The 24,971-nt window shown below is 32.1% G+C and overlaps 2 protein-coding genes across 2 annotated transcripts; one reads left to right on the forward strand and one right to left on the reverse strand.

The window, feature by feature from the left end:
* Positions 1-652: 652 nt before the first annotated feature.
* LOC139523645 (2-oxoglutarate and iron-dependent oxygenase domain-containing protein 2-like) lies at positions 653-12,796 on the reverse strand. Its single transcript, XM_071317813.1, has 6 exons — positions 12,646-12,796; positions 6,277-6,333; positions 5,120-5,230; positions 4,398-4,497; positions 3,828-3,952; positions 653-2,262 (listed from the first exon to the last, which is right to left on the reverse strand). Exons 1-6 carry the CDS (start codon positions 12,757-12,759, stop codon positions 1,747-1,749), a joined length of 1,023 nt encoding a protein of 340 aa, XP_071173914.1. The 5' UTR covers positions 12,760-12,796; the 3' UTR covers positions 653-1,746.
* Positions 12,797-12,858: 62 nt separating this feature from the next.
* On the forward strand, positions 12,859-23,097 carry LOC139523650 (synaptic plasticity regulator PANTS-like). Its single transcript, XM_071317828.1, has 4 exons — positions 12,859-12,972; positions 14,602-14,647; positions 21,785-21,903; positions 22,629-23,097. Exons 1-4 carry the CDS (start codon positions 12,931-12,933, stop codon positions 22,839-22,841), a joined length of 420 nt encoding a protein of 139 aa, XP_071173929.1. The 5' UTR covers positions 12,859-12,930; the 3' UTR covers positions 22,842-23,097.
* Positions 23,098-24,971: the final 1,874 nt, after the last annotated feature.

Consider the following 24,971-nt stretch of genomic DNA (forward strand, 5'->3'; position numbering starts at 1 on the left):
GTCTGACGGACATGTAGACCTTGCAAAGATCCCATAACCAAATATAGTTGTCCCATAATGGCCATTACTCATAACATGGAAGTATTATATTGACAGGAACTACAACGATTAATTAGCATTTATTTATAACCCGGGTAGCCCTGTAGAAAAGATATGGACCATTGAAAATTGTTTGTTAATTCAAAGTCACTGGGACATGATTTAGGGGCAGGGGCTCAAAATAGTCGTCAAATTTATATGCACTGATAATAATGCAACTTCACATTATATTTCAATGATCTATCACAAGTAGTTCTTTTCAACTAACTTAAGCAGAAAACGTAACTATTGATGACGCCACTGTCAGAAAAGCAATCCAAACGTCTGTTTCGGCAAATTTGGTCAATGGAGGAGACTTTTCATTTAGTTACTGAACCATGAAAATGAGGTCAAGGACAAAGAACATATTAGACAAAAACTTCATAAAATAGGCATCTGCATTCAAAGTATGAAACATCTAGTTCTACTTTCTGAAAGTTAAAACTTTTTACAAATAGTCTATGCTGATGCTGCTGGATAGCAGTTACTACATTTTGCCACAGGCAAGACAAAAATGTGCATAAGAGTGTTAATACATCAGAATTTTTATTCAAAATATTTAGCATACAAAATCACCAGAAAATATCACAGATAATTGATAATATTGAGATTTGTCAGCATCATGTAGACATTTAAAACAAATATAACATTAATTCATTACAAACAAATCGTGTAAGAATACTGACTTAAAATACATCACTGTTAAAAGTACCCCTAAATTTTACTAGGTGGTAGTTTCTAAATAACAAACTCATCAAAGTTAATAATTTGAAGAAAAATGTAAAGGAAAACTGGGATTCATTATGCTCCCTGAAAAAAAAAATATGAGGTGAAGATAGTCTCCACTTTGTGATTTACCATGCCAGAGTTGTGCAATAATTTATCTCAAAACTGTGAAAAAGATTTCTATATTATTAATTGAAATTTGCTTTGCTGGAGGACCATGATATTTTTGAAACATTGCATCTAGCTCAAAATGTATATTTAAATTAGAATCTTTTAATAATTAATCCCAGAGGGTAATGATTTATATTTTTAAGGCCATACAATCAGCTATATCATCATGTACCACAATTCTTAAATTACAATGTCACAATTTTTAAATTAAACTTTGACAAGAATAAAATACAAAACTTTAGATAATTAATTAATTAGGTTTAACCAATGAATATAAATTATTGAATGAAACATACAATAATAAATCTTGAATACAAATAACTTCTGCATTGAATACATTTGTGAAAATTACCTCACTTGGCCAAATCACTAATTAAAATTGAAGTTTTCAATTTAGGAATGTCACAAATATAAAAACAAGTGCATTTCCAGGAAAATATTTATAATTTTTCTTTGTAGATTTTAACTTTTTAAATTAGTTTTTAATTCGATCAGATAAATACACTATGGTCCAAATTAACAACACCAATTGATAATACACCTTATCGCTATTTGTCTGCCATTCCTGGATATCACACAGGTTCCCGTAAAATTTTGACGTCATAATACAAAATATCTAACGCCACAATGGAAAAGTGATTGTTGTATGCGTCAAAAAGTCCAGCGGCCGGTTCAGCCAAGATTAGCGATAAGGTGTATGTCATTAATCATATAACCATCAATCCTAGCACCATTTCATCCATAATTGCATAATGTTTAACTAAGTAAAGGTCATATTGCACAAATATTAATAACTTCTTCCTGTTTTGTGAAACCATCACCAAAGCCTACAGTTTCAACAAGTTCTGGTTCATTGTCACACATTGGACATAATTTATTTCTTATTTTTGAGGACCTCATCCAAATAATCAGATTATAGCGTTCTCCAGATTGTATTGGTTTAGCCCCATGCATATGTTGCCCTCTGTGTAATAACCCTGTATATCTTATATGTTGATAGTCTTTGTATTGTGATTGAGCATTGTGTTTTGTTCTCATGTCACCAAAATATAGGTCACCACCAGTAAAATCCTTGCCTAGTGCAACATTAATTGTGACTTCAGCATTGTCATAGTGAAAATTGAGGTCAAGGTCTTCTCCCATCTTGTACTTGACAACAAATGCTTTGTGAGAGTCAAGGTCATCACCACCACATTCAGGAAACAGATGAGCTGTTATTGGTTGAAGATACTTTTCTCGTAATGGTATCAAAAACTCTTCATCAAATCCAATTTCATTCAATAGTAGCTATTCAAAAAAACACATTTTACTAGATTTTAATCAAATTAAGAAAATATTAAGGTAAAAGTTGATTTCACAATCAATGGGCAAATGATGTATACATGGTAGCTATTAACTCATTGACCTATAAATATAGTTTACGATATGTCTTTTATGATGTAAGTCTTTATAGTATCCAATAGCTTTTCAATTTTTGGTAGCTATATGCTGTTGGATGGCTGTTTTAATGACAATTTTTGTAATTATAATGCACTTTGTAAAGATTTTTTCCCCATAATTTACCAAATGAGTGTTTATTGCTTTAAAAAACCTCACATGATTAGGTAATCATAAACCAGAAAATTTAGATACCATCCAGGTAAACTTATCAATCTTTTAAAATAAATTCATTCTAAAAGTTTACCAATTCAACACTAAGGCCTAAAAAAAAAAATCTGTGTTTCCGGTAACATCATTTTGAAAAATAGGGTCGGAAGGTCGGAATACTTTTTTTTTTTTTTTTTTTTTTGACATTGTAAACGAAATCCAGAAAATTATCATGGTTTTCCCCAAGTCCAAGTCTGTAATTAGTTTCAAATACCAGAAGTCGGCCATTTGCAATGTTTTTGAAGCACCTGCTGTGCAAATTTCTTGGATTTTAACCTATTTGGAATACCTTTTGACATTAATAAAATGTTTTACTGGCTTTCTGTGCCAGAAGAAGCAAGTTTAGATAAATTATTATGTCGATTAACAGAAGCATGTGTTGTTTTTTTTTAAATTAGGGTCTGGGCTAAAAAACAGGGTCGGTCAGGTTACCGGAAACTCAGACTTTTTTTTATCTGCCTAAGGAGATTTTGGAATATTGTTTTCATTGGTATATATTGAGTTTGTTAACAGTAAAATTAATCAAACTTAACATCATTTTTTTATACATATGCACAGTCAAGGTTCTACAATCTGTCAATAACTGTATCTTGGCATTGCACTAAGTCATTTTTTTTTAAATTTTTGTAAATGATTCAAACAAATAAATACACATTTTAACATTTGAAATTTTTGAATGTATGAAAAACTTAATTCAAATGTGTTTAAAAGAAAAGAAACATCCAATTCCAATATTTTCACTGTCAGAGAATATTAGTGATGACAAATGTTTCCCCTACCAGATTTTAGCAATTTAGTTTTGATTATCTCCCCTTAAATTTTTTATCACCAAACCATCAAACAATTATAGTTACCAGTTTTGTATTACAACTCCAGTTTCCGGTGCATGTCAAAACATGGAAGGAAACAAAATAGTCCATTTTTTTCTGATTTTTTTTGTTTGATTATAGGTTTATGCTGAATTAAACATATATATAGATGTAAAAAATATCTTGCATTTTTTTGGGGATATCAATCCAGGAAAGTGGATCCTTTTTCAAAGATCAGCTGTTTTGCATGTAAGCCTATGGAGCAGTCAATTACAAGACTGCAACCCAAATAGGTTTCAATAGGTCTTGTGCTTACAAGATAGATATATTTTAAAACAAATTATTCCCTTCATAGATCTATAATTTTTATAAAATTCGTATTATAATTACAGTTACCCCATAGTTATTCATGGTGTTTGGTCTGGCTTTTGGACAATCACTGTCTTCAAAATGCTCAAGTTCTTCCATCATAAGTTTACAGTATTCTTCAGTAAAGACAGGTAATGTATAACATTTCTCAGCTAAAATCATACATGTTATATGTAAAAACTTGTAAGCAATACACATACTTGGTAGTAAAGGTGAAAGAGAGAGACTACCAGCTTTAAACCTAAGGAATTAAATTATGTGATGAAATGAATCCTTTTTATATGAGATATAGTCTCATTATCTGTAAACATGATCTTCCTGAATATGCATGAAAAATTTGCCACTGAACTTTAAAATTGCAATTGTTACCAATTATGATGTATTATAATGATGACATTGTATATATATCTTACATGTATGTTATGTATATATGTTTTAATTTTTTGAAATAAAAAAATTAAAAAAAATAAAAATTGTGATTTATCAATATATACCATGTTTACCTTATCATGTCATGCACTCCTTATCATCCAAGTAAAATATCTAAAAAAAAATAAAGTTATACTCCATAAATTCTGCAAAGCATTTTGTTCTCACCTGGTCCATTCTGGATCTTTTCAATAACATCAGGACAAGTAGTTTGGGATTCCTTACAAAACTTCACTAAGCTGATAAAATCTTGAGATAAAAATTCTTCCTAGAAAATAATGATTTAATTAATAATATGGAACATATGTAGCAGTGAATCTTTTCAATGGAAAAAAAAAAACTAGAATGAAGAAGGAATACACTAGTGTATTTCATATTATGGAAATATTACACTACAGATTGAAAGTACACTTACATATAAACAGTAAAACCTTTGAATTCAAAAAGAATTGGAGAAGTTTATTCATAATTAAAAACATTGATTTGCATTCACAATTTTAGGTTTAAACTAAAAGTAAATGAATTGTGTAAAACAAATTTTATAGTCTAGTCTACAGATCATAATTATATTGACCCCTAGATGTCTATAGGTTTCTCTATCTTTAAACTTCTAAACATCTGTTAAATTTCCTATTCTTAATACTTTTGCTCCTTCTTATGTAGAATACATGTTACTTTACAAATCAAAGCACTGAAACACATACTCTGGATGAAATGTATAGTTTCTTATGCAACAGTATATCAAATACCAATAACAATCAAAATTTCCTCTTTATGAACACACCTTGTAAAAGAAAACATGTTTCAACAGTAAAAAAAATATTGTGGAAGAATTCATTGAAGCAGAAATTTTGACAATTTTAAATAGCAATTCCAAATATATCTCATACCTTTAACTTAAATATCTGAGGATGCTTGGGAATATATTTTTCTTGTATAAGTTTCCTTCTTTCCAAGTAAGCTTGACCAAGAGTTTCTCTTCTATGCAATTCTTTCTTAACCTACAAGAGCAAACAGTAAAGAATACTGTCTAAACATTATTGTTGAGAGATCAATTATAAATTTATTAATCTGAGAAGGTAGCAGTGTATAGTTTTTATACAGCCATGATTAAAGGCATGCAATAACAAGAATGTGTCAATAGTACACAGATGTCCTGCTCACACTATTATTTATTTATTTTCTATGTTCAGTGGAATTGTGAAATTGGGATCAAAACTCTAATTTGGCATTAAAATTAGAGAGATCATATCATAGGGAACATGTGTACTATGTTTCAATTTGATTGGATTTCAACTTAATTAAAAACAGGAATGATCAAAAAAACAGATGCACAGAATTAAAATCATTTTACACTAGTAGGTGGTGCATAAAATATTGACTCTAATGAACATTATTATTCTCATGATTCAATATGAGGATTAAAATGCTTGACATATATATAGAGTGCCGATAGAAATGCAACTCTGTATTTATCTTAGGAATTTTAGACCATATTAATGTTATAAAATTCCACTTTAAAAAAAACAAATTTCAACTTCCAACTGCAAATTCCCACCAAAATGAACCCCTGTGAGTACAGCAAAGATTATTTTTTTTAAATTAATGAATTTATACTATAACTTTATCTTGGAATTTGTTTAATACTGATTTTGACCCCTTAATGGACTAATCTCAAGATTCTGGACCGTAAAGAAAGTTGATACAAGACCAAACTGTTACACCTGTGGAATGCCTTGAAAGAACATTGTAGTTTTTTAAGTAATAAAAGAAACCAAAGGGGGCTTGGAATAATCAATATGAAGTGTTGCATTTCTACAAACACTTACCGTAGTATGTATGATAGCCTTGGATATATAGATAAATGTTTTAACTGTCTAGGAAAAAATCATTTTGATTTTCATTAAAAAATTATTTAAATCATTCAAACAAGCATTGTAATGATGTCAGCTGATAGCAGATGGTGTTTTTTTAAATTTTAATTGTTAGATTTCTAAGCTCTCTTCTTTTGTTACAAAATTCATTTATATATTACTGATAACAATACCTCACTCAAAACTTCCTTGATCTGATCTTCTGTCACACATCCTTTATTTTTTAATGTCTAAAAAAAATAAAAAATCAGTTACAACATTCAAAATTGAATAAAAATGTCACATTTATGTATCAAAACATGCTTTTTTCCATACCAGCTATTTCATGCAAAGTTAAACTCTATGTAAATGATGTAAATTGCCAAATTGATGTTGAGGTAGAGCCAACAACACAAATGTACAGGAAAATGCAAAATATATGATATTCACTTATATTTGGAAGTCAATTGGATCCAACATATCACTGGTCCCCTTTTGAATGGGGTTATAACACTGCAAAACTAGAGGCTCTAAAGAGCCTGTGTCGCTCACCTTGGCATACCTGTCAACTGACCAGGATTCTGCGGGTGTGACCCGAGATTTTCACAATTCTGAGGGATCACCCGGATCACCCGTGGGGTCATTGAAATAACCCGGAAATTCCGAAAATGACCCGATTTAACCCGTATTTCTTAGCCTTGAGATTGATTTTCATAAGTAATATTCCTTTGAAATACCGGCAAATTCGTAATTCTTCCATGAACATGCAGTTCATTTAGCTATGTAAACTGTCAAATTAAGTGACCCATTAAGTGCATGGCTTCACTTGACAGCTTTGGTGTCAAACACACTGTTGATTAACACCAATTACCTTAGCTTTAGGTCGTAAATAAATTGCCCTGTTGTTTTACAAATATATTTCAACGGGCATAGGACATTTGAGCGAAAAAGAAAAAAGCACATAGGGTCATTTGAGCGCCGACTTCATAGGACATTTGAGCGCCGGGATATTAACCTTACCTGAGTTTTCAGACAGGACATTTGAGCGAAATTTTCCCTGATAATTTTACACGAATTAAGATTTTTTTTTAAAAGTAAGAAAAAAAAGTAAGATTTAGTTATAAATATTTTTTATTTTATTTCACACCCGAGTAATTCGACCGGTTCTGGCTGGTTTATGTAAGTGAAATCCTAAGTTGATCTCTATTTACCAATCAATTCTACTATAATTCATTGGCTATGCAAATTTTCTTTGTTCTAAAATTCTTATATATATATCTATTAAGTGAAATGTCCCTTGGCACTTGAAATCTTAATACTAATAATACATGTACGTGTTAAAATGGATATTATTTTGACCGAGACTAATAAGGGAAAAAGAAGCCTTGTTTGTGACAGTTTCCGATATAGAGTGGACAAAACACTAAAAGGAGAAGAAATATCCTGGAGATGTACAGTAAGTACCTTTTTTTACAAATTTAATGTTAATGTAAACTACTTGTTCGTCTGTTACGCTTCAACTTCCATAACTTCTTTTAATTTTGATTTATATCTATATCATTATATGTCTATCTTATACCTCCTTTAGATTAATTTTTTAACACATTTGAATATAAGCTACCACATATAGGGTTAGGTATCAAGGCTCCATGTTGAAGGTCGTACTGTAACCTATATAACATTGTTAGGTTGATTTTCTAGGCACTTTACAATATTCATACAATACACTGTAAAAATTGTGCTTAGAGCCTAAACATGTTTAGGAAAATGTTTAGAAGCTAAACACATAAATGTCTGTGGTGTTCCCATTCTAAACATGTTATGAATTTCATTTCATTTCATTTCATACTACATCTTATTTTTATGTCTTGCAATAGCAAATGAAAAAGCATTTAAACACTTCAATTGTATTTGTCCTTTCAATATTTTTCAGGCAAAAGGTTGCAAAGCAAGACTGAGGACAGATTGTACCGGAACCGTTATAATTCAACAGAAAAATACTCATAACCATGATACCAGTGATCGTGACAATGAACGTCACTTGCTGCGGGTACGATCAAAAAGAAAAGCGGATGATGATATTGCTCAACGTCCTTCAAAAATTATCCGTACAGAGTTACAGAACATGGATGAAGCAAATCTAAAGTCTGAAGACATTGGCAGCGTTTCAAAGGCTATATATAGAAAGAGGCGTAAATCTCACCCTGCACTTCCTAAATCTAGAGAGGAAACACACCAATCATTAAAGAAGATTAATATTCAGTCAAATAAATTTGAAAATTTTGTGCAGTTTAATGATGAACAAACTGGTATAATTATTCTTACGTGTCCAACCAATCTTGAATGTTTATGCAGTGTGCCGGAAATTTTTATGGATGGTACTTACAAATATTGCCCAAAGTTCTTTAAACAGTTATATACTATTCATGGCTATAACAAAGGAAATTATGTCCCTCTTGTATTCTGCTTACTTCCTGGAAAGTCTGAAGAAATTTACGTGAATTGCTTTTCCTCAATTGTCAAGCTATGTTCCGATCAAGGTCACACACTTCAACCGAAAGCAGTACACGTCGATTTTGAAGAACGGGTAATGAAAGTTATGAAGGATTTTTTCCCGTCTATAGAGATCAAATGCTGTAGGTTTCACTTAGGCCAAGCCTGGTGGCGAAAAATCCAGAAAGTTGGACTTAGTCAACAATACAAAGAGCTTGATTCAGACATTAGTAAATGGCTTAAAGGGATTTTTGGGATAGCCTTTTTAGCTCCAGACGAAGTAGCCGACTGTTTCGTAGAAGATTTTATGGCCGTTGTACCTAACGACAAGCCTTGTATAGAATTTGCAGATTACCTGACTGATACTTATATAACAGATGAATCGTTATTTCCCCCTCATCTCTGGGCCGAAGTTCCATCCTCGTTAAAACGTACTAACAATGGGCCCGAATCATTTCATGCCCATTATAACGAGCAGTTCTATCACAGTCATCCATCAATTTATATTTTCCTTGACACTATTATCAAATTGCAATCTGTGACTTACATAAAAATTCGGAGTTTGAACATTGATGCACCGCAGAGCCGAACAGAAAAGGAGAAGGAACAGAATCTCCGGGATTTGCATTCGAAATACTGCCAGCAGGAAATTACGAGGGATTTTTATGTCAGAAGCCTGGGATATAAGTTCCAAGCCCGAACAGACTTGTAAATAATGCCGTTGCCGAGTTTTATGTTTTATGACAGTGCTTTGTTTTTAGTGCTTTGTTTACAATTAAAAGATGTTTTAATCTTTTTGTTGGTAAACTCCTGTTTTATGACTGTGCTTTGTTTTTAGTGCTTTGTTTTTTACAATTAAAATATGTTTTAATCTTTTTGTTGGTAAACTCCTCATTTAATGAACTATATTCGTAAGAAAATGTGGTATGATTGCCAATAAGACAATTCTCTATCCAAGACTTGTTTTCGCTCAAATGTCCTACGCTTATTCTTATTTTCGCTCAAATGTCCTAAAATTTAGGCGCTCAAATGTCCTATACTTTGGCGCTCAAACGTCCTTTTTTTTTCGCTCAAATGTCCTGTCAATGCGCTCAAATGTCCATTGCCGATTTCAACTAAGAGTTACTTCCTCTTATTTGTCACCATTCAAAATTATTCCTTATATTTACGTTTAATGGGTGAAAAAGATAAAATCATAATAATGTAAAATTCAAATACATATTGAAAAATAACTTTTCATTATTTTTATACCTTTATACAATTTTTTAAAAAAAAGTTGAAAATTATTTTTTATATTTATACTTCCTTTAACTGTATTACTATATTTTATCATAGTCTAATTTCCTTGTCAATTGAGAGATGAATGTTCATACCTGTAATACCTCTACATGGTATGTTTAAAGGCTAGTAGTCTCATTTAAAAATTACACTTGAAAAATAAATTTTAGATGATGACAAAAAGTAAAGGACATAAGACTGTGATACACAAGTTTATAAATATCTTTAAAAGTGTAATGAAATGATAATAAATAAGATTTAAAATGACTTAACCAAGTGAACATGCATTGATGTTTTGGTATCTTTGATATACATTATAAGAAAATGTACCATAAATACTGAAATTCAGCTCGAAAAAGTTTGTACGCATTATGACCTGAGATTTGATTCTTCAATGCAGGTCATGACCTGCATTTTCATCGTCACAGGTTGACAGGTATGCCTTGGTCTATGTGCATATTAAACAAAGGACACAGATGGATTCATGACAAAATTGTGTTTTGCTGATAGTGATGTGTTTGTAGATCTTACTTTACTGAACATTCTTGGTACTTAGAATTTTCTCTATCTATAATAAACTTGGACCTTTAGATACAGTGAAAAATATTTTGTAAAAATTTTCAAAAATTTACCAAATTAGTGAAAATTGTTAAAAAAGATAGATAGATAGATCTTGACCTGTTACACAATTTTACCCCTTGTCAGATTTGCTCTAAATGCTTTGGTTTTTGAGTTACAACCCTAAAACTGCATTTTACCCCTATGTTCTATTTTTAGCCATGGCGGCCATCTTGGATGGTTGGCCGGGTCACCGGACACATTTTTTAAACAAGATATCCCAATGATGATTTTGGCCAAGTTTGGTGTAATTTGGCCAAGTAGTTTCAGAGGAGAAGATGTAAAAGATTACTAAGATTTACGAAAAATGGTTAAAAATTGACTATTAAGGGCAATAACTCCTAAAGGGGTCAACTGACCATTTCGATCATGTTGACTTATTTGTAAATCTTTTTTTGCTGAACATTATTGCTGTTTACAGTTTATCTCTATCTATAATAATATTCAAGATAATAACCAAAAAACAGCAAAATTTAATTAGAATTACTTATTCTGGGGCAGCAACCCGAAACCGGGTTGTCCAATTCATCTGAAAATTTCAGGGCAGATAGATCTTGACCTGATAAACAAATTTACCTCTGTCAGATTTACTCTAAATGCTTTGGTTTTTGAGTTATAAGCCAAAAACTGCATTTTACCCAAGGTTCTATTTTCAGCCATGGCGGCCATCTTGATTGGATGGCTGGGTCACTGGACACATTTTTCAAACTACATACCCCAAAGATGGTTGTGGCCAAGTTTGGATTGATTTGGCCAAGTAGTTTCAGAGGAGAAGATTTTTGTAAAAGATTACTAAGATTTACGAAAAATGGTTAAAAATTGACTATAAAGGGCAATAACTCCTAAAGGGGTCAACTGACCATTTCGATCATGTTGACTTATTTGTAAATATTACTTTGCTGAACATTATTGCTGTTTACAGTTTATCTCTATCTATAATAATATTCAAGATAATAACCAAAAACAGCAAAATTTCCTTAAAATTACTAATTCAGGGGCAGCAACCCAACAACAGGTTATCCGATTTATCTGAAAATTTCAGGGCAGATAGATCTTGACCTGTTACACAAGTTTACCCCATGTCAGATTTGCTCTAAATGCTTTGGTTTTTGAGTTATAAGCCAAAAACTGCATTTTACCCCTATGTTCTATTTTTAGCCATGGCGGCCATCTTGGATGGTTGGCCGGGTCACCGGACACATTTTTTAAACTAGATACCCCAATGATGATTTTGGCCAAGTTTGGTGTAATTTGGCCCAGTAGTTTCAGAGGAGAAGATTTTTGTAAAAGTTAACGACGCCAGACGACGACGGACGACAGACGACGGACGCCAAGTGATGGGAAAAGCTCACTTGGCCCTTTGGGCCAGGTGAGCTAAAAAAGGTTTTCATATAAAAGGATTAGAATCCTTATATCATGGGTTTTAAATCTATTAATACATTGTGACGTCAAAATGTTGTTTAACATATATATTTGAACCGCCTAACAGAAGTTATAATAATGTCATAATATCTGTTCCTCAGTGTTGGAATAAATATTCCATACAATGTATTACGTTAGGAACATTTACTGTAATACTTATTCCAGTGGAAATAATATTCCAGAATATTTTTTTCCATTTAGAACTATTTTGTGACAACAATTTCCATTAAACATGGGTACGAATACACATGACGTATAAACACATATAATCTGACATCTATGATCTGACAAAGCCATCTTTCCATATACTCATAGAAACCTGAAGGTCCTTATATTAGGGTAGTAAATTAAGTAATGCCCTTTACTGTTAGGCATCAAACAGCCATTTTCGACTACTGTTAGCGTCAAATCGATTTAAAAATTTTTATGGTGATTTGTCAAAATATCCTTGTCGTGATACAGGTCTCAAATAATTGTTGTATTGTTGTCACCGTTATTTTTGGAAAAAAATTAACATGATTCGTCAAAATCTTGCATATTTTATCGTCATGCACCAAAAATTACTGTTAAGTTCGTCACTTGGCAAGAAATTTTAACGGTATTTGTCATTCCCCCATAACCACCCTCTTTTAAGTTATAAATATTTCATTATTGCAAGGATTTGTATACAAATTCTTCATTTCTTGATATCTCTGTTAAAATTTGATACAATCAAAAATAAGTGTGTAAACGATTACGGTGTGCATTTTTACTTTTAAATATTGGTCCAAAAGCTGTTGTTCTGATGTAAACACTACGTGGGTGTTGTATTTCTTTAAGAAAAAGTTGTGAGAGTAAAAGCAATTGCAGACGAATAATCTCTTCATTGCAGAAGATGCTTTTTTATTCAATGCAATGTTTGGCCTTGTAATGAAAATATTCTGTGGGACAAAACGTTTGAAAGATTTTGTAATTCTTCCTTCTCTAGACTTTCCGTTACTTATACCGACGAGTGCCGGTATCACGAATGTAAATAAAATGTCTGCGCCCATGTAAAAATGACACAAAACTCTGAAAATTTACCTGATGATGTTTGGCTGGTAAACAATTACAATTAAACAATAAGATTAAGTAACCTGAAACATAAAGTTCTCCATGACATGTTTTTGTTGTCTTTCTTCTAGTTCATTCAAAAGGATCCTATGATTTTTTTATCTTCATGACATTGACAGATTTGACTCTTAGAAACAAACCAAATAATCTGTCTCTTGACCAATGAGTTGGTGCATGTGGCAGTTGCTATCGAATCCAATGTCAATTCACTAAGATTGTCAATTTTACTGCTGAATGTTGGTGGTTTTCTCAAGGCGCTGCAGCTTCCTCCACAAGTAAAAACTGACAGCCACAAAAAAGCTAAATAGTGCTAAAAGTGGTGTTAAACACCAATTAGCCAATCAGAAGTGGGTGTAAGCTAGCATCTAACTATAATGTATACTTGTATAGGGAAATAGATGTGGCACTAAAATCTGAAACATACACATACAAATGAACCAACATTACCAAAACTAAGACAAAAAAGGTTAGAGGTTCCTTATTTGGGACAGGTACGAAAATGGGCATGGTTCAACTTATTTTGTGAGATGTCAACCAGTGGCGGATCCAGGGGGGGGGGTTCCGGGGGTGCGCACCCCCCTTTATTTTGGCCGATCAATGCATTTGTATCGGGACATGTTTTGCACACCTTGTTTGCCCTGTTTGCCCTGGGTTAGCACCCCCCCTTTCGAAAATTCCTGCATCCGCCCCTGTCAACTCTCCCCTATAACTGTATTTAAGTGGAATAAACACACACATGTATACATAGTATCATGATTAATAATTGTAAATGCCTCCTATTCAATGGACCCTGATTGGAAATATAAAATATTTGATTTGATTTGATATAGTAATGATACCAATCAATGTTAGTCCATTTGTAAACATTTTGTATAATTACTCAAATTTTCTAAAACCAATCTCATGTACAGTAATTTTAACACAACCTCTAAGGATTGATGGAAGGAAGCTCCCATTTTACCAAAAAAAACCATGTGTTTGTTGTCCATAGATACAGGTATTTGAAAATTTGAATGAAAACAATTTCCACAGGATGTCTTGATTGGTTTCCTCAGAACTCTGTAGTATTGGTAGGATGTCTACAAAGTTTACTTTCATTTCTTTGTTTATTTTTTTTTCATCTGTTTCTCAGAGTTGCATGATTTTAAATAACCATTTGAATTAAGGCAATTTTTTACATATTGCACATAATGACATTAACTCTAGTATGCCAAAATTGTTTTCCTCAAAACTTTCATGTTGTTGGGATTGATAAAAGGAAATTCTGATTTGATATAAATATATGTATAGAAATTCTTAATTTTAATAATATAAATGCAGCGGAATTAAAGTTTTATAGGATTGTAGATCTGCTTTGTTTAATCACCTTAGTCCTTTCAAAACTAAACTATATTGTTTTCAATAGCAGTTGGTTAAAATTTCTGACCAGTTGTACAGCTTGTTTTGATAAAAAAAAATTGTAATTTATTCAAAATTTTGATAAAAGGCTATAGGTGGAGAGCAACACTTACATCAAGTCACAGACACTGTAAAATTTTCAAAATATTCCAAATTACAATTTTAACAGTTTAGTTTAAATCAAGCTATATTATAATCATGGTATTTCTGTTTTACAGATAAGGGAATGTGACATCTATAAAGAAGAATTTGACACTTGTAAAAGTAAGTAAATTAGGGGGCCTGGAACTAAACAGAGGTAAATGGATACTCAATACATTTGGTTTAAGTGTTCAAAAACCATTCCAAAATTGTCATGTATGCTGTCTAAAATGGGAGGTAGGATGGAACAGGAATAGCTTAGTCAATAGTAAATATAACTACATAATTAACAAACAAGTTAAGTAACACACCATAAAATTATGCATTCATTCATAATTCAGTCAGATATATTTAATGTATGAACAGAAGTTTGGTATGGTTTCTTAAAATTCATGGTATTTTAAAAGATATTCAATTAACTACTTCTTGTACTATAGCTATACTGAGATCATCAGAATGGATAGCAATGCATACTTAGAATTGAAGACAAGGAAAAGGACACCCTAAATATAAAAAAAGAAGATGTAGTATGATTGCCAATATAAAGACAACTCACAAGAGACCAAATGACACAGTAATTAACAACTACAGGTCGACCTTCAACAATGAGCAAAGCCCATATCACATATTCAGCTATAAAAGGCACAGAAATGATAAATGATAAATGTAAAATAATTGAAACAATAAATATAACGGTCTAATTATTAAAATGAACAAAAAAAAATAATGAAAAATATGTAACACAGCATAATACAGAACAGAACAGAACAGAACAGAACATATTTTATTTCCAATTAAGGGCCCACAAGGGGCATACAGAGCATACATGAATAAGGAAAAAGAATATTAATTTGATAGATACATACAATGTAGATACAAACATTATTTTACATACAGTAACAATACAATTACTAACTCATATTCACTTTAATAAATTTACCAACAGCATTAAGGACCTGATTGTCTTCACAGTTTAATAAATAAATAAATTTATGCTGATTATCCAGTAAAGAAAAATTTGGAATTCTTTGGCAAACAAAGTCAAAGAGAGCATCTCTATCTGATTTAGAATTTTCACAGTTAGTTAAAAAATGGATTTCATCTTCAACACAGCCAGAGGAGCATTTTTTGCAAATTCTTTCATTTCGTGGAATATTTGAAAAACGTCCAACTTCAATTTGAAGCTTATGAGCAGAAATACGTAATTTGCATATAGATCTTCTTAAATCAAAGTCCTTTATTAAAGAAAGATAATTTTCATAACCAAAATTCTGCTTAAATTTCACATAATTAAACAGTTTTCCATCAGAAGCTTTATTTTGGCTAGCATACCAATTGCTAATATATTTAGTGTGAATTAATTTGCTAGATATGTTCAAAAATTTATATTGTCCAAAATGTTTTACTTCTGGTTTAATTTCAAAAACTTCTAATACTTTCTTAGCAAATGAGTACCAAGAAGTTATGTTAGATTTGTGAAGCTCTTGGCTGCATTTATAAGCATCTTTCAATAGACTGAATTCAGTTGTAAGATTTTCAAATCTATACCAGTATTTTACAATTGACTTTACAATATCATAATGTAAGGGGAAACGCCCCAGTTCTGATAATACAGCAAAATTGACACTTCTTTTGTGTACACCAAGTATAAACTTAAAAAATTTAAGATGGAGATTCTCACACTTAAGATTTTTAAAAATATTTTCAAGATTAAATAAGGAAGACTGTAATTTATTACAAGAAACATTATAACCTCCCCATACCTCTGAATTATATAACAGAATGGGTTTAAGGGTATGATCAAAAATATGAACACAAGATTTTATTCCAGGAGACAAATTGATAAAATCCTTTCTAAGTTTATAGTAGGCCTTAAGAGCCTTATTATAAAGTTCAGTTTTAGCTAGATGAAAACTTCCAGATGCAGTAAAGTGAACACCCAAATATTTGTAATGAGCGACACAGTCAATCAAGTTATTCTGCAGTCGAAAATTCGCTTGAATTTTCCTTCCAGCCTTATTAAAAATTATGACTTTAGTCTTTTTAATATTAACTTTAAGGCACCAGTCAGCACAATATTTTTCTAGCTGATCAAGTCTACTTTGAAGCCCTGTGGCTGATGTTGACATAATCACAATATCATCTGCATACATCAAACAATTTAATTTCTCGGAGTGCAGGGAAACTGCATCCAGGCAGGAGTCAAGATAAGATGGGAAGTCATTTATAAAAATTTTAAATAATGAAGGACTCAAGTTGTCTCCTTGTCTTACACCTAATTTAATGCTAAAAGGGTCAGTGAGAGAAGCTCCAACTCTTACACATGCTTGACTATTGTTATACATATCTGATATAATATTATAAAATAAAGTACCAACTTTCATATTAATAAGCTTCAGTTTAAGACCTATATGAATTACACTGTCGAATGCTTTGCGAAAGTCTACAAAACAAGTATATAATCTGCCCTCTTTATTGTGACAGTATTTGTCTATAAGTGTTTTTAAAATAAATATATGATCTGAAGTTCTGGCATTTTTTGTAAAACCAATCTGAGAATTATGAATTAAGTTGTTTTGGTACAAAAATTTGTCAAGTCTTGTATTCAAAATATTGTTAAAAAGTTTACCAATGGTACTAGTAATTGTTATACCTCTATAGTTAGATGGATCACAAGGATCATCTGATTTAAAAATTGGCGAAATAAAACCATCAGCCCAAATCTTTGGGTACACACTATTCTTGAGGCACAAATTAAATAATTTATATAAGCAACCTATCAAATATGACTGACTATATTTTAACATTTCATTTGAAATCAAATCAGGTCCACAGGCCTTGCCTGATTTTAAGCTTGCAATAGCATCAGAAATTTCTTTTTTACTAATATCATTATCTAAATCATTAAAAACTAAATTTTTTTCTTTGTCATTCAGGATCATTTCCAACTGGTTAAGTCGTGAATAAAATGTGTTATCAATTGCAGAGTGAAGATTACGGAAGTGATTGGCCCATGTATCAGAATCAATTTGTGAAGAGCAGTTTTCTTTTTTGCTATCCTGAATGTCATTTATTAATTTCCAATACTGCTTAGGGTTTTCAACTCTAAGAGTATCAAGTTTTTGTAGCATGGAATTGATAAATTGCTTATATTTAACTTTTCTACATTTATTATAGATTCTAAAATGTTTATAGTATCTGCCTTTAATAACAGGATCCTTAGGATATCTTGAATAAATTTTACCTAAGGATATAACATTTTTGCGCATTTTAAAAAGATCACTGTCAAACCATTTTTTCTGGGGTCTGGAACCCTTTTTAGTCTTTTTTGGGGTTACCAGGGAAATTTTGGCTGCAGAAAGAAAGATATCACATAAATCCTGTGCCTTTTTGTTAATGTCTTCAGAAGAGCAATCACTATCATTATTAAGGAAAGATGAAATTTTCTGCTGGTTATCTGGTGACAAAAGTGCTTGCTGAAATTTAAGTGGGGAGTCCTCAGTCCATCTGAAATTAACGGGGGCAGCATGAAGATTATTTGACTGAGTTTCTGTTAATTGATATTTAGCCAAAATTTCCCATGATATTTTACAATGACAGTCTGAGAATGTTGAGACAAACTCTGACACTCTGAAATAAAGTATCTGATTAAATAATCTTTCATTTGCTATAAGGTAATCAACAGTGCTTTGGCCATGTGTATTAAAACAAGTAAAATGACCAAGTAAATCACCCATGCATCTACCATTTACAATTCGCATTTGATTGCTTATGCATAAATCAATAATCTCTTTCCCTCTACTATCAAGTGTTTCATCACAATTCTTTCTAAATCTAATTTGATTATCAGGTTTATAAGATTCAAACAATGGAAGATATCTGGAGCTATCTTGTGCAATGTAATCTTCTTCAGTGGAGGTGCGGGCGTTTAAATCACCACAAAACAAAATATCCCCTTTACTTTTGTAGGAAACAATGTCCTTTTCTATTTGATCAATTATATCAAAATCTAACTTCTTAGTATAAGATGAATTAGCAGGGGGTAAATATGCTGCACATAAGTATATGTCATTTTGAAGACAGAAAAACTGTTTTTCAAATTTTATCCACTGAAAATCTTTGGACAACCCAGGAATTATCTTAATATGATCTTTTAAAGAAGTCCTTCGAAAAATGCCTAACCCACCATAGTATCTTCCATTGGTTGAAATATTTCTACAAACAGGAAAATAATTAAAACCTTCAACATGTAAGTTAACATCATATCCAATATGTGTTTCTGCTAAAATAACCACATCATACTCTTTTATTTCTTGTACAAAAAGGTGATCTTCTAACTTATTCATATTATGTGTATTTATACCACCAATGTTCCAGTAACATATTTTCAAATTGTTCTTAACAATAGAACGACAATGTATAGCCATATTTAAAAATCTAAATTAGACACCAAATATACTTGTTTCAAGTAATGTTTCTTAATTGGTAACAAAATAGGCTACTAATAATGAACAAAAAACTTTAAAAAATAAAATAAAATAAACAACAAAAACTAAAACTTAATTAGTCTCAGAGACAAATTGGCTACTTGCCAGAAAAAGAAGAAAAAAAAATAAAAAAAAAATTACCACTTGTAACAAACTACCTTTTTTCAGCTTTTAATTTTCCAAAAATATACAGATAACACTTGAACAAATAAAGATCAATAAGCTAGCTATTATCTGACTTAATAAATTCTTTGCTGATTCTTTTATAGGAAAAAATAAAAAGATAGTACAATAAGTATATTTTCATGGTTTACCCTGTTCTTTTGAACTTGACCCTATTTTGCTCATTATGATCATGATAATTGTTAAATGATTGGCGATGTTGTGGCCGATACTGTTGACGAGCACGGTCAGTGGATCTGGAATATCTGTTGTTCCTTTGTTGTACCTTAATACCTAAGACAGTATGTAACGCATTCTTAATGTTAGAAGCCAACATTGATGTTCCCCTCTCTGACAAGTGAAATTTATCTTCATTTAAGAGTTGTTGTATTGAGACTTGCCCATGCCACATGTTTGAGTTGTCAGAAACATATACATCTTTATTGTCTAGATATTTTCGTTTTACTAGTCCATCAATGATTTCTGAATTAAGACGATGTAGGCGATTATCCAGGCGGGGAGTCGTTAGTGACACTATGGTTTTAGCTTCTTTCCATTTGCTAGAAATTGATTCTACTACCATTTGTAGTTTGTCCATGCATTCATTTGGGTTGTTGTTTTTAACGTCGTTAGTTAGGGAATGTATGATAACAACATCAGGCCTACACTGTGCGGTTGAGATTACCTCGTAGGCTTCATCTAAAGTATATGCTGTAGTTTTTGTTATATCCACTGCCGTTGAGAGTTTGTTTTCATTAATTCTATCAGTGTTTGATGTGCCAATAAATAGAGCTGTAGGTTTGTTAGATTTGCCTTCATTGTTGAAGGACCCATTAGCAAATTGCTGCTCATTTTGTTGCTGTGTAGGTAAATACATGCTCGATAGCTGTGATTTGAGAGATAATATTTCATTAAATTGAGAGTCAGTTTTCTCTTTTAAAAGTTTGTTTTCTTCACTAATTTTCATCATTTCACTAGATTTGGTGTTCAATTTAACCTTGAGATCATCATTAATATGATTTATATCCTCCATTTTCTGGTCCATTCTAGTTTTAGCTATTTCAAATTTATTATTTTCAATGCGAAATTTGGAATCAAGCTCAGCGTAATCTGTTGCAGCTTTGTGTTTGTCCATAGAAAGGTTATGGACTTGGTTTTCTAGTTCTACAATGCGATGTTCTAGTTTATTGAATTGTTTTTCCATGTTGCTGTGTTCCTTTATATTACACGTAGAGGCATTATGCAAACTTGTATCTGATTGATGTTTGTTATTAACCTGCTCTTGTAGCTTTTTAACTGTTTCTACAACTGGTGTAATTGCTGATCTTATAACATCCGAAAAGCTTTTTTCTGCTTGCACTATAAGTGCCGTTTGAGATTTGGTGATACCAGCTAAAGCTTCAACAAAAGTAGTCTGAAGCCTATCTAAGTCTTCATATCCGATAGAAATCTTAGCCTGTGTGGCAATTGTAGTTTCTGTACATGTATTAGAAGTGGGAACATTTGCTTGAATGCTTGTATGTGAGTTGTTGTTGCTATCTGTTAATTTATTGTCTACAGAACTAGCAGTTGAGTTAAAAACTGATTTTACACTTGTAGATTCTTCGATTAAGTTTTTGTCTGAAGATTTACATGTAGAATCAACATCCGTGTTGACTATTAACGAAGGATTGTGTACACAAATAGAATTAACTAGTTTTATTAATGTTGGGAAGTCCCTTGTGGTGAAGAGGTCTTTGCTAAGTCCTTGAGCTTGCAACACACCAGTAGTGATGAATAATGTAATCTTGTATATAAGTTGTTTATCATTGGTAAGGTTTATGCATATAGCTTTGTTACCTTCCCCCTCCCACTGGTGAGGATCATCGTACCAGTCAACTTGAAACAATTCAGCTTTTTTACCAAAATGTTCATAATATAAGACACCAAGTGCACGTATCCAAGCCTCCAACCTGTTTCTCTTAATTCTACATGCAACCATTCTTGCGGGGGGCTCATAAAGATTTGGATCAATTATCTCGTATTGTAGTTTCTTGGCTTTTGCACCCGAGGGATTCTTAAATTTTTCTGGAAGACATTCTCTTGGATAATCCTTAAATATTGGGGTGACTGACTTGTCAATTTCATCCTCGTGTATCTCAAATGGAAATTTATCTGACATGCTGATTTGTGCGTCGTGTGCAGACGAGGAGTTTGACATTTTATGTGTAGAAATAACGCCGAATTGTCACTGGTATTTATCTATATTGACATATTAATGCTTATGAGTGTTTATAGAAGGGTAAAACTCTCATCCTTTTCTTGGTCAGTCATCTAAAAGGGCAAAACCACGCCGAGTTTTTACAATGTACTGGACGCAGCCATCTTAACCGGAAGTCAATAATACAAGAACCACTGAATTACAAAATCCTGACTTAGTACAGGCAAATACAGAATATGGCTGGGTTAAAGTCTAATGTCTGTCTTTCATGTCTACCCTGGCACTCTTACATGTTTTTAAGGCTTGAAAGCACTCTTTATAGACGATCATATATCTAAATTTTAACTTAAAAGTCCCATGATATTTCTTATTAGTATTAGTTAGTTATTTGAATTTTTTGTTTTATTACAGGTCGTAAAGGTAGGAGACACCAATGGTATACATTAGGATGTAAATTAGATTGTTCAAAATGGGAAGATGATTACAAGAACTGTTTACTGTATACAAAGTCCAATGATGTTGAAGCTGCTGTAAGTTTATTATTCTGGTTTGATTGACTGGTTGATTTGTATTATGTTTACCATGTGACGATGTCTACTGGCAACTACCTCATAGATATAAGAAGATGTGGTATGAGTACAAATGAGACAACTCTCCATCCAAGTCACAATTTGTAAAAATAATTCATTATAGTTAAAAGTATGGTCTTCAACATGGAGCCTAGGCCCACACTGAACAAACTATAAAAAGGCAGGTTATTTAGACTGTCACTAGAAAATAAGGATATGTTGGATAGGGTCCAAAATTTTGCCAAGCAACATGTCACTTAAGGACCTCTCAGATGGTTGTTTCTGGGTTTCTTTAAGCTAGAATTTCACTATCTCTTCACAAAGGCATAGGATTTAATGTCATAGCCCTGATGAGAAGAGGCTGCATATTTATATATTCCACACTGCAAAACAAATGTGCCACTTTAGGAAAGGTTGAACTGCAGAAACATAAGAAGACAAATGATGACTTAATTCTATACAATTGGGTTTTATTCTTGGTGTTTATTCTTGTTATGAACTAAATTGTTGTAATATATGTTTCCTTTGAAAAAGTAATACCCATAGTAGTGTAAATCATGCTTAAGCAAGAAAAACTCAACAAATTATAGTTGAACATTGTATGCTTTATCTCTTTTTATATATGTACCGGTATCTGTAGGTATAATATTTCTTACACTTTAACATCTTCTATTTATTCATTTCAGAATAAGATAATTGAAAATGAAAAAGAAAGGTATTTTGCAAGAAGAAAAGCATCATTAGCAAACAATATGTGGGAATATAGAGACAGTCCACCTGAAGATTGGAACAAACCAGTACCAGGCTGGGAGAACAAAGTTTCATTGTTTAAAGCTTATAATATGGGCAAAAAACCTATACCTCAAGAGGAAGAAAAGTCTTCATGTACGATATTATGATAGAGGATATGATTAGGATTTTTAAATTGTATAGCAGTTGTTTTGTGGATTTGTTTAGCAAAAGTGAGACTTGATAGTTGTGTGTTTTTTAAACTGTGAAATTCATGTAGTCTGAAGGAAGACTTATTTTTTTAAACGGTTGTCACATACCAGTACCTGGCTGATCAGCTCATTATAACAACTTTCCAGTTGACATCTATGTAATATAGAACAAATATTATACAAATTACAGGAGAGATCAATTTATTGTGGTTTATTTTTTACATATTTATTGCCATCATTGCTTTGCTGACAGATGTAATGCATTTTCACCTCGTCTACAAAGACACACAAGATCCACTGTAGATTGAGCTTTTGATTTTGCCATTTGATTAGGGACTTTCCAGGAGTTCAGTAATTTTGTTATTTTACTTTTGGCCTGACTTATTTTCCAACCATTTTTATTTGATTTGCTGAAGTTTTATTGTATTTTTTTGAATTGCAGTATGATCTTGTAACATCAAATCAAAATGTTCAGCATTATGAAATTTTATCAATTAGCCTGAAATGATCCATCAAGTTCTTCATGTTCATAGTGCAAGACAGAGCGCACAATGTTTGAAATCTTCTGTCTGTATGAATTCTTCATTACAGTAAAAACTCAAAACAGCAGTGAATCCAAAATCATACATTTTCTATTTTCTCCTTCAAATATGCACAATAATCCTTTCAGGGTTTTTGGGATATGATTGCTTTTAAGCAATCTGTAGACTTATACAATTGACTCAGGGCACTAACGTCAACCGTTTTATTCTAAACATAAAGGAACATCTCAGATTCTTGAGATTGTCTTGCTTTAAATGGTATAAAAACAAAAGGATTGAATTTAAACAACTGTCCTCATATCCTTCATGTTTCGATATTTCCCTTGACTTGTATGCATGTTTTTTACAACACAGAAAATCAGAATTAAGAAGTATTTATATTTAGTGTTTTTATAAATTTAGAAACATGTCCGAGGGAATTCCCCAGATTTGATAACATGCGAGAGTTCTCCGCATTCCAATCGATAAATCTATTTCTGTCATATAAGAACTGAAGTGGAGTTTTCTTATATGTCACCGTTATAAAACTGATATTTGATATTGTACTTCAATAAAGAAATGAAGGTCTTTTAATTAACATTTAATATACATCCTTGCTACAAATCACAAGTCTAGGGTCTACATTGGCTAGAGGTATAGGGGGAGGGTTGAGATCTCATAAACATGTTTAACCCCGCCGCATTTTTGCGCCTGTCCCAAGTCAGGAGCCTCTGGCCTTTGTTAGTCTTGTATTATTTCAATTTTAGTGTCTTGTGTACAATTTGGAAATTAGTATGGCGTTAATTATCACTGAACTAGTATATATTTGTTTAGGGGCCAGCTGAGGGACGCCTCCGGGTGCAGGAATTTCTCGCTACATTGAAGACCTGTTGGTGACCTTCCGCTGTTGTTTTTTCTATGGTCGAGTTGTTGTCTCTTTGACACATTCCCCATTTCCATTCTTAATTTTATTTAGGTTATTATGCGCATGCGTATAGTTTTCTTGACTTGAAGGGGTATCAGATTGAATGGTTGCTCTGGATTCCCCACTTCATTGATTAATTTGAAACTCACAAGATCCTTTATATGTCTGTTTGCTATTGAGGGTTATTGCTGTTGCATAATTTTAAATCATATGCATCATTTAAAATAAAATAAATGTAGTCCACAACGTAAAGGTGCAACTAGAACACCCCTCAGCCAAATGGAGTCTTTCGTATTATCGCTTCAAGTTGTCTCCCTTCCGTAATTTACTTTCGTCAAACGATGATACGTCAACAAAAATCAACTCTTTCTGTCGATAGACGTTGTTTGATATTAAAACCAATCACAATTTAAACAGAGGAATATGTACGGAAAGGAGTCATGCCCACTGACCCAAAGGAAATTAAATATTTAAAGAGTTAGGAATGGGGTTCCACCTAGAATTCACGTAGGAAAATAGGTGATAAGGTACGAAGTGAAATACCTTCTCTCACTCTCAGTGACTACTGTGGAAAGTCGACTTGGAATTGATAGTACAAAAATAAAACACAACAAGTACATTGTTCATACACTTGTATCGAGG

The sequence above is a fragment of the Mytilus edulis genome, chromosome 1 (assembly GCF_963676685.1).
Source record: "Mytilus edulis chromosome 1, xbMytEdul2.2, whole genome shotgun sequence".
Lineage (NCBI taxonomy): Eukaryota > Metazoa > Mollusca > Bivalvia > Mytilida > Mytilidae > Mytilus > Mytilus edulis.

Excerpts from the sequence above, each read along its gene's own strand:
- LOC139523645 (XM_071317813.1), bottom strand. The coding sequence starts at position 12,759 with ATGAAGAGATTATTCGTCTGCAATTGCTTTTACTCTCACAACTTTTTC. Across the intron at positions 5,231-6,276 it reads TCAAGGAAGTTTTGAGTGAG|GTTAAGAAAGAATTGCATAG; the intron begins GTATTGTTATCA and ends TTGCTCTTGTAG. Across the intron at positions 3,953-4,397 it reads AAAGATCCAGAATGGACCAG|CTGAGAAATGTTATACATTA; the intron begins GTGAGAACAAAA and ends GTATGATTTTAG.
- LOC139523650 (XM_071317828.1), top strand. The coding sequence starts at position 12,931 with ATGACACAAAACTCTGAAAATTTACCTGATGATGTTTGGCTG. Across the intron at positions 12,973-14,601 it reads TACCTGATGATGTTTGGCTG|ATAAGGGAATGTGACATCTA; the intron begins GTAAACAATTAC and ends TCTGTTTTACAG. Across the intron at positions 14,648-21,784 it reads AGAATTTGACACTTGTAAAA|GTCGTAAAGGTAGGAGACAC; the intron begins GTAAGTAAATTA and ends GTTTTATTACAG.